Source organism: Athalia rosae, chromosome 2 (assembly GCF_917208135.1).
Source record: "Athalia rosae chromosome 2, iyAthRosa1.1, whole genome shotgun sequence".
Taxonomy (NCBI): domain Eukaryota; kingdom Metazoa; phylum Arthropoda; class Insecta; order Hymenoptera; family Athaliidae; genus Athalia; species Athalia rosae.
In genome coordinates, this window is record NC_064027.1 from 28629242 (window position 1) to 28639236 (window position 9995).

The 9995-nt window shown below is 37.7% G+C and overlaps 3 protein-coding genes across 3 annotated transcripts; all 3 read left to right on the forward strand.

The window, feature by feature from the left end:
- Positions 1–394: 394 nt before the first annotated feature.
- LOC105685689 (radial spoke head 14 homolog) lies at positions 395–3117 on the forward strand. Its single transcript, XM_012400042.2, has 8 exons — positions 395–482; positions 580–719; positions 820–938; positions 1363–1574; positions 1825–1901; positions 1980–2210; positions 2292–2447; positions 2968–3117. Exons 1-8 carry the CDS (start codon positions 395–397, stop codon positions 3115–3117), a joined length of 1173 nt encoding a protein of 390 aa, XP_012255465.2.
- On the forward strand, positions 2307–5733 carry LOC125499682. Its single transcript, XM_048651242.1, has 5 exons — positions 2307–2447; positions 2968–4341; positions 5038–5101; positions 5197–5300; positions 5362–5733. Exons 2-5 carry the CDS (start codon positions 4301–4303, stop codon positions 5609–5611), a joined length of 459 nt encoding a protein of 152 aa, XP_048507199.1. The 5' UTR covers positions 2307–2447; positions 2968–4300; the 3' UTR covers positions 5612–5733.
- Positions 5651–8861, forward strand: LOC105685742. The gene is made up of 3 exons (XM_048651241.1): positions 5651–5929; positions 7148–7437; positions 7666–8861. The coding sequence occupies exons 1-3, from the start codon at positions 5780–5782 to the stop codon at positions 8699–8701; spliced, it is 1476 nt and encodes a 491-aa protein (XP_048507198.1). The 5' UTR covers positions 5651–5779; the 3' UTR covers positions 8702–8861.
- The last annotated feature ends 1134 nt before the right edge of the window (positions 8862–9995 follow it).

Consider the following 9995-nt stretch of genomic DNA (forward strand, 5'->3'; position numbering starts at 1 on the left):
GAAACAAATTATTCAAAAAATTTGTGTAAGTTATGAATACGATGTAGCAATAAACCACATCATAGTTATGAAATGGCAGGTTTAGATAGTATGAATGACTCCATAACACTTGGAAATACTTGTCTCTAATTGTGGAACAAAAAATTCGAAGCTGTCATGTGTCAAAGATATAAAATTTCTGGATTAATTAGTTTCGTAAATTTCTGAAATCGTGCGCCTGTTTTCCTTCCAGGTAGGCAGCATACATTTCGTCGATGTAAATTCTTTTGCCAACGATCACTTTGTATACATATCTGCATTCGCTTTTTTCAAATCGGTAGTTTAACAGCTATCAAGTTTCTGACATTTGTCTCCTATATTTAAACTGTCACACCCAATTGACATAATTTCCAGGATGTATCCCAACCCGATGCTTCACAGTTACTACCAAAGATGTCAAAGCACTATTCCCCGGAGAGCTATGAACCGAATGATAGACCAAGGTATGATTCTACCCTTGATCTACATTGATCATTCTTTGCGATCATTCGGTGATATTCTTTGATATTATAAATAATACACATTGATCCTTATTTGAAGCGATGCTTAAAGAATCGGATTGCCGAGAGCTAGATCCTCCGATCCTCAGACTGAGGTCAATGAATCCACAATGCTACGCTCCTCACGTGGATGTAACACGTGCCCGATGTTCCTACGGCAGGTTGGCTCTCCCGAAATTGGTGAACAATTTTCTTCCCTGTACACCTCTCTTTTTTTCCTCTATTTTTGACGCATATCATATTATACTCAATACAGTAACCCTGTTGAAATTATTTTCAGAGAAAGGAACTGCGCAGCGGACATCCCCTAATCGTGAGGCAAGCGGTCAACACTATTTCCGATCTGATCCGGGATCCCGAAAACGCTATGGAAGCGATAAAACATCGAATACCCGACAGGTTGTTGCAAAATTGATAAACACATATATTAGTGAATGCCAAATCAATTTTTTTACCCAGGTTTTGCGGGTTCCAATTTGTGGAGCATTATTACAATCGACAAAGCGTCAAATAAAATATTGCAAATTAAATTATTTCCGGCTGCTCCGAAAGATAAATACGAATTAATTGTCTTATCTACTTCCTCATTGATATGTTATTATAGCAACGCACATCGTCTAATCAATGCGACGAAAATTAATAGTACGAAAATTAATTGCCCCAGTAATCTTTTTCAAGCTTTTACGATGTAGATTCAAGGTCATTCGAGTAAATCTAACTAATTATAAATCATACGCATGTAGTATTTCGTTTTTATTCTAATCATCATTTTATCATAGCAATGATATTTTTTTAATATAGTATAGTTCATGTTTTTTTTCAGACTCGCAGATCTTTTGGTTAGCGATGATTCGTTTCTTCGCGAAAGAGTAACGATGATTTTCACTTCGTTGGCAAGCCATTCTGGCGGTGGAGAAGCAATTACTGAAAATCCATTGATAATTTTCAACCTTGTGAAAAATTTGACCGATCGTCATAATTGCATCAGATTAAGAGCGGCCGAGGCTATAGAAATGCTGTCTAGAGATTGGAGAAGTAACATGAAAGAATGAGATATTTTTGATTTAGAACTGATTCAAACTGATAGCTTTGATACGAAGACAGAATATATTGAATAATTTATCGGTTTCGGACTGGTTGGAAGTACTAGTTCTGGATTCGTAAAAAATATAATTGAAATTACTGTTTAAGATTTTTGAATTGATTCAATGAGAAAAATATGCAGCTTTATTCGAGTAATATGGACAGAAAATCCAACTATAATATTTATACCTGTTTGTTTCAGCTGCAGAGGTTCTTTGTGTCTATGGGTTTGTCGATTTAATCATTGATCGCATAACGCTAGAAACGAAAGACGTTCTAGTGAGTTTTCTGTACCCTTCATTATTTAAAAATAAGTTCTCGCGGTGCTTTCATTTTTATCATCATTATTTTCTGAAGGTACATTTTCTGGAAACTCTGAAATCCCTCCTGAACAGGGATAACGTCAAGGTCCACGCAATTGAGATCGGTACAATGGAGAAACTCGTTATTCTGCTACAGCGAAGGGACGAAGAAGTTTTGGCGGGTTGCCTCGAATGCCTAAGAATTTTATGCGGCGAACCGATTGGCAAACAAAAATCAATCGACATGGATCTGTTGGTTATACTGAAACCATTTATCGAAGACGAGGTGCAACAAATACGCATAATGTGACGATTGTTCAATCCATTTATTCATACAATGCATATTTTTGATACTGAAAAATTATAGCGGAGAGCTGTTCACGCTAAAGCGGCAGGCGTGGTCGCATTTTCCACAATAACAACACAAGGAAAATTGCGAGCATTAGATCTGCACATGATTGGTCGCCTCTTGGAATTAGCTGCTGATTTTCACTGCAGAGAACTTCAGATAATGGCCTTCAAGGTAGGTAGAGTGGGTAGGATATACCATGAGTTGTGACAACCATAATTCACCCATTTACAATATACGTATACATATATTGAAGTATGCAATAGATTTTAGATTACCAGGCAAAGATAATAATCGCTGTATATGTATTTCTTACTCTTCAACAGTTTTCCCATTCACAATTATTTATGGGCTTTTATAATACAAACATAGAAACTACGAAATCAAGAGTTAACGGTACAATATGAGCGTTAGAGAAAAAAAATAATTTTTCAGTTTCTTGCAATGATAAAGATTAATCAAACATTGCGGTCTGATTGTACATAATATTTATTTATTCAAACATCCAACAAATTGACAAGTAACATAATTATGACATCACGATCGATATTTGCGAGTTTTCTCGCCCGTTGTAAGGTTCCTTCGCATTGCATCTAAATTTTAAGCAATTATATGATACATACATATAAGTACACGGATAAAATTTGCACGCCGATATCCAGATGCCTAAAAAAATCCTTTTATGCTCTTTCAGGCATTGACGAATATTGCTGAAGTACCCAAAGGACGATGTATGATGTTCAGGTGCCATAAAATCTTCATCGAAAACATTGATACGTGCAAAGATGAAACCACTCAAAGGCACAAAGAAATTTTGCTAAAAACTATTGACTGGCAACCCTGAATTATTGAACCCTGCGTCAAATGTATCATTATGTTTGCAGATTACTGATTCTTATCTGCAATGATAACGATTTTTTATTTCCATGACATTATTTCAAAATCTTTTATTATCCTACTATTCCAGACCATTTTCACGCAAGTCTTGCGCATCAAAAGATGGTGTAAATTTTCATCTACTTGGAGAAGAATGATTATCTTTTTCGTAATTACGAGATTGCATGCTGCATTTTTTTAGATCACATAATGCGCCGATATGCTGTCCACCAAAGGAAATAGAAATCAATCATTTAGATAGACAAATGGACACGAATATGCCACCAGTTTGAATTATACACCTTCCTAATGTCTGCAGTTGCGTGGGCTTTTGTGAAATTCTTAGTATGTACCGATCGATCGAGATGGATATAGCTATCTACAGAACAAATGATATCGATGGTGTTTGACAGCCTTCTGGTTTCCACCCATCACGGCTAGCAAAATTAATTAAAAATAACTAATTAATATCTGCGGTGCTGTTTCTGACGAAACAGTCTTAAATAAAATCCTTAATTATCAATAATTCAAATTATACGATGACAATCGCACAAAGTTGACGCAGTTTTTGCAGAGGAACGAGTGACGTAAAATTGCAAAATAAAACTCGTTAACAGTAATTATACAGGTTAGAAAATTACATAGGTTACTATACAGTTATATTATTTTGACGGTAAATTTTTGAACAGCCAAAGAAAATTGCACACCTCCAAAAATGTAGGCGCTAAGGCTGTTCTTCGATTTTTATTTCTCTAAACTTGACCGTGGGAAACTTTGGAATAAAAAAGTTGCGATGATCTGAATCATGTCCGCATTTCATCCAACTTAATAATTGATTCCAAGAAAGAAATATACAACAGCCCCTGCAGGATCATGATCGATGTATCACCTCGGTTTCAGATTTGAACTTCCTCGTACTGCTTTTCATCGACTGTCATACTTGAGAATATTTTCCTATTTAGTACGCAGAATTAAAAAGTATAGAGCGAATCGAATATCAGACCTATAAAACCCCTTGCATTTACTCAGAATTATACAGTGCCCTCGTCATCGATAATTGTTGATCTGGAGTCTGAGATAACGTAGAGAACAATACGTTTCGCGTCTTCGAGGATCATCAGGCACAGATAAAATCATCCCACAGCAATATCATGAATGGTCAATATTTTCCCCGAGTTCCGGTTAACCCAAGGTAATCATTTATTTATATTTCTTGCGTAATGCACTTCATTATTATAATCTAAATGCCAAGTATTGATCGTGCTGACGGCGGTATCAGTTGTATGTTGTTAAAAAAATAAATAACTATTAACTCATGCCAAAAATCATGACGAGATGTATTATCACAGCCGACCCATCGAGGACTGCATCTCTATATTTATTAATCATTAGTCCCGAACAGAAATTGTTCGTGATTCGCGAAGAGAAAGGAAATCCGATATTAATTTACTGGATGAATATATTTATGACCTCCATCGTCGAATTTGGGGGATCAAAGGGCAAGCACGGATTTTGATGAAACGTGATGATTGTATTTGTGTGGCCTGTAAAAAAAATATGAGTCATATACGATGAGAAAAAATTTCGCTGAATTGCTGCATTGTATGAAAAGGACTTATTGTTAGATACTTTTTGGTATAACCACAGTTGACTTTTCATTCGGATTATAATCAAATTTTTTCACAACGTGTTCAACGAAAAATTAAAAAACAAGCGGATAAATCGTGTACGGAATATTTTAGCTAGGCAACTGTAGTTTTCAAAATAAGTTCCTTTCGTAAGAATCGCAAATGAAACGCAAAGAACATGAAATTCGAACTTCCAAAGTTTGATCCCATATTAATGGTTAATATTCCTAATTTCTCACGATAAACACGAACGGGTGAAGACTGGAATTTGGGGTACCTTTGAATTACGTTTGTCCGAAGGGTCGTTTGCATCAGGGTCTCCAGGTATTCAACTTGAAACACAATTTTTTGAAAAAATTACTATACACAGACGAAGTTCTGCCTGATATGATGTAAGATCTGAATGTTTTTTTTTTCAGGATCTATTTTTGAAAGCTTATCTGAGCATCGAGGGTGACGATCTACAGGATCATTCGATTAGAGAATCATCTGGAATTCTCCTAAATGTATTAAACGCGTTGAGGTGAGAAATCATCATTCGCTTTCATACGAAGAGAAGAATTCTTGTTAACCTTTCTTCGCAGACCTGGTCAAAAAGGACAGGGAAGTGTCGAGGATAGAATTTTATTGAAATCAAAATTAGAATGTGGAAAATGGATTCTCGCTGCCCAGACGCCTCCAGGCGCGCCATTGTGGTTGCTACGTCATTTTCTGGGCTGTCTTCCGCGTCCTCTTTTGAACGAAGGACAATGGGGATCGATAGCTATTTCCTGTAAAACGGGCTTGAAAAACGATCGTCGAAAAATGGAAGTTTCGAACACCATTTTAGGGTAGATATTATCGTAATAACGCTCCGCAGCGGCTGCTGACGGAAAAAAAGCTCAGTTTTTGAAACAATTATTCTTTACTTCTAGAGCTCTGGGGTGTTTAGCTAAGGAAAATTATTCCATCTTATCAGCCTTGGTTAATTTGATACGAAATCTCAGCGTGAAAGAGAATACAATGGCGACATTAAACTTTAAAACTGAAGTTGTAATTGCTGGTGCGCATGCAGGTGACACGATATTTTACGAAGAGGCTATCAAAGCACTCAGCCAGTACTTCACTCCTGCTATTATCTCTCGGCCTTACAGACCAGGTCTTTACACCATGGTAAGATTGAAGTACGTCGTTTGAACAACGATTAACAATAGCGGCAATAATTGACTCCGACAAGGAGAGCGGTAAAATAAAGTAGTCAGTAGCCTTGCTATTTACATGATACATTGATTAGGCATAGATCATTGTTACAGGAAGGCGAGGTGAATTATCCTTACCGTAAATCTCGATTTATTTTTATTTATTTTTTTTTTTAAGACATGGTAACGGCGTCACTCGTAACGTTAAAAGAAAAAAAGAACGACTTTTGTCTACGGTTTATCAAATTTCAATCGAACAATGAATTCAAATTATTGATTCGCAAACCGGAAACGTGGGCAGAAAAATCACGACGATTACTTCACAGTTGCGGGAAATTTCATACTCAACCGGATTCATAGACCCTCCGCGATCGATCAAAAGGATAAATTATCGTTTCATAAAACGAGGGGATTTTCTCCGCTGTCATGAAAAAATTTTACCGTGTGATGACCCTATTTTCTCTCGCGGTTTATTCAAACTTATCAAGTAATTCTTGATATTCTCATTATTATTATCACGTGCTGCATGATATGTGCCAGAAGATTGTGAGCCTTTATGGGATATGATAAACCGCAAAGGGCTAGACGTATTTCAACATCCACGAAGAATAAAAAAAAGTGTAATACGGTACATACGAGACGATCTATTTTTTATTTCTTTCAAACTGATTCCCTTGTGAGAAGCTGTGGCGAAAGCAACGCACCCCACTCTGAATACGGGTGGGATCAACGATCGATTATCCCCGAAATATATCACCCGACCTAAAGTAGCACACGCGCTGTCATTAGAAATTAACGGGAAAAACCGAGTTCTCATCGCGTGTCTTGTTTGACAATTTTCGTTTACAAGCTAATATCAATCAGCTAATGTTTAATCCAAGGTTTTTACGTACGCCATTCGTATTCAAATCTCAAGTCAATTCTCATTCTCCCCATGTACGTATAGTCGATATGCGAACTGCGGATATATATCTTTTAAATTTGGTATCGAAAAAAACGAAAAAATAAACGAGGAATGCGGTAAAAAGAAACCTTCCATAGACTTCTTCGCTGACTTGTCGAGGAATGATATTTTTTGAGTGTCGTATGCATGTATAGTTTTTTTTAAACACTCGCGGATTAGCTTTCTCACCGAATCTGGGAAAATCTGATTAATAATGATCCGTTTGTTTAACTAAATTGCCAAATTCAGCTGGACGAAGAGCATGAGCCCCTGTTGATCTTCCTCTGTAAATACTGGGTGGAATTGGAAAACCATGATATTCAGGAACTTGGTAGGAGAAATTGTGGAATTTCCCATCGCCACAGCATAAGCACGCGCAGGAGTAACCCGCGATACGAATTCGCCGCTGGCACCGTAGATAACGCCGTTGATGTTGACCTTCGAACATTTTGCATAAAAGGTCATTATTTGGCCACTGCAAATGCCGAGGATATCGATCGCCTTCTTTCGGTTAACATCGAACCCGAGAATCCGAGGAGGTAAACGTTTCATTGCTACTCATATGTAATCACGCGTATAGGAAATAGAAAATCCGCAGGAAGTAAAATTTGGTTATCTTAGTCAGTGATGACGCTATCCGGAAAACCACATTATAGTGTGCATGAACTTGCCAGCGCTTTCATACTCTTTTATTCATTGCGTCAATCTCGACGTTGTTCTCGCGATCTTTTTGTTGAAATCATTTCAATTAGAGCAATGCCTTTCAGAAAATCTGATCTTCGAGGATCACTGACTGAAAATCTCCAAATTCCAAACATCGTCGATGCACCTATAGAGATTCGCACTCCCGAAGGCGTCTACTTGGTCTCATTTTTGAAACAAGAAAAGACAACCGAGAAACTTCAAGATGATTCCAAAATACTTAAAACTTGTGATGCGGATAAATCGAGCGACGATCCATCGAAGAACGAACTCCCCCATAATTATCATCGTCCGAAACCGGAAAGAATTAACGGATCACAAGAATGTTCTCCAAACCTTCGCAAAGTCGAGCGCGAAAGAGTTCTCAGTCGAAGGGTGAACGACGACCAGCTGAAAGTCATCGTGAAGGTCGAGGGGACGCAAACGTTTGAATGTGACTTTTCCGAGGATTATCATCGATCGTTGGCAAGCAGAGATAAGGTGACAAGTCTTCGTGAAAGTAACGGACCTCGCGAGCAGAAGGTGGACGTAAATTGCATTCGTAAATCGGTGGTTACTGAAAAGTCTTCCAAAACAGAGGAAAAATGCGCGAAAATACCTCTGACAAAGTCAACGGCATCGATGTTAAAAAATCATCTTGCGCTCCGTAAGGATATCGTTTGCTTTCCACGCGCAGCCATGATCAAGTTGGACGAATTAGTGCCGAGCACAAAAAACCCCGAAGGCCTGAAAAAGGAGAGCATTGAGAACTCTTCGATTTCTACAAGTTCCGCGAACGAAGTGCAAAAGACCTCGAAGAACTCTTTCAAAGTTGCCGTTTCTCGCAACGATTTTGTGTCAGAGTTGAAAGAGATGTTTATCCAAGGTCGCAGAAGGCCTTCGGATCACGTCAAGATCGTGTCATCGCATGTCGCAGTTTCCGAACACGATGTAAAAAATGAAAGTAGTTTCAATACGTCCGGAAGACACACTGCCCCAAGGTTGTCTTCAGAAAACTTTGGTTTCTTAGCCGACGGTCAAACGGTTGCCTTGAAATCAAATTCCAAAGAAGATGTACCGGAGAAAAATTGTGTGATCAGTTTATCTGCGAATTCAATATGAATCCTCCTTACTTCGAGGAACAATGCATCTGAATGACATGTTCACTTCTAATATAGTTTCAACATCCGCATTTTATAATCCGGATCTTTGGACTTGACAATGCTGTTGATTTGCACTAAAGTTGCGCAAACTTAGCCGGAAAATAATGGTCGTGTATCATTTGTCGCTGCAATACTATTATGAAAATATATCGGAAAAGATTCGAATATTTCTTAAGAACAATGCGGTACATTATTTATAATATAAATATTTACTTTCTTATGCGTCCTGCGGTTTCATTTATCTTGAACTTCGCGTGTACTTTATTCAGTCGGTATCTATATTAAAAAATTCGTCCTCGAAAACGATTCTGGTCAGACAAAAGATATAGACATAATGTCGATGAAAAGTTTACCCGCGTATGCATTGTAAATTTATAAATAAAATCGCTGGTGATTGTGACGATTCGGCAGGACAAGGTATGCAAAAGAGGGGTACAAAAAAAAACAGTGAAAAACTCGAGTGAGCGACACATCCGGGGGCACTGAGGTTGTATTAGATCATCCCATCGAATGAATTCTAACAATTAGTCGTGTTTTGCACACTTGGCGAACTCCTCATTGACCAACATTGAACAATGACCGTAATTTTATTCTTCTTTTCGTTTATTTTATTTATTTATTTTTTTGTTGCCGCAGCGTTACTTGTTTTTATTATCCACGCAGATCACTGTTCCGGATAAGCAACGAGGCAGTGCGAGGCTGCAAGGAATTCGAAATGTCCAAGAATATCCGAATAGATATATGAGCTACATTTTCTATAACAAACATGAGCGACTGGTGAGGAATAATATCCTGCCCGAGTTATGAATTTTTTAAACATCGAGGATCGATAAGACATAACAAAAGTGGGACAAGCCGCAGTTATACGTGGAAGCTATGAAAAATAATACTACAGTGTCCGTTCTACAGAAGTGTTGGAAAATTACGTCCTGTTCGAATGATGGCTTGAAAAAAATTCGTGAAAAAGCTATCCTATGATTATATCGTTTGTAATAACTCAAATAGTTAGAAGGTTTTCGAAACACGTTGGAACATCTGGTTACTTCCGGCGCTGAGATAATAATGAGCCTACACTTATATCTATTGTTGTGTTAGTTTTTCAAAACCAAGCACAAAAGAAGCACCAGCTTTTGGGATCAATTTTTGGAAAGCAAAAAGTAATTATTTTCATTCCCATTATCCTTGCGAAAAACCGACGACAGCTTGATCGATTCAATATGGTAGCAGATCTCCAGAGCAATCGTGAGTTGTCT

Bases quoted from the DNA above. Each gene is read 5' to 3' on its own strand.
- LOC105685689 (XM_012400042.2), top strand. From the start codon at position 395: ATGTATCCCAACCCGATGCTTCACAGTTACTACCAAAGATGTCAAAGC. The intron at 483-579 runs GTATGATTCTAC...CCTTATTTGAAG, and splicing joins GAACCGAATGATAGACCAAG to CGATGCTTAAAGAATCGGAT. The intron at 2,211-2,291 runs GTGCAACAAATA...GAAAAATTATAG, and splicing joins AACCATTTATCGAAGACGAG to CGGAGAGCTGTTCACGCTAA.
- LOC125499682 (XM_048651242.1), top strand. From the start codon at position 4,301: ATGAATGGTCAATATTTTCCCCGAGTTCCGGTTAACCCAAG. The intron at 5,102-5,196 runs GTATTCAACTTG...TTTTTTTTTCAG, and splicing joins GTTTGCATCAGGGTCTCCAG to GATCTATTTTTGAAAGCTTA. The intron at 5,301-5,361 runs GTGAGAAATCAT...CTTTCTTCGCAG, and splicing joins AATGTATTAAACGCGTTGAG to ACCTGGTCAAAAAGGACAGG.
- LOC105685742 (XM_048651241.1), top strand. From the start codon at position 5,780: ATGGCGACATTAAACTTTAAAACTGAAGTTGTAATTGCTGGTGCGCAT. The intron at 5,930-7,147 runs GTAAGATTGAAG...TGCCAAATTCAG, and splicing joins GACCAGGTCTTTACACCATG to CTGGACGAAGAGCATGAGCC. The intron at 7,438-7,665 runs GTAAACGTTTCA...AATGCCTTTCAG, and splicing joins GAACCCGAGAATCCGAGGAG to AAAATCTGATCTTCGAGGAT.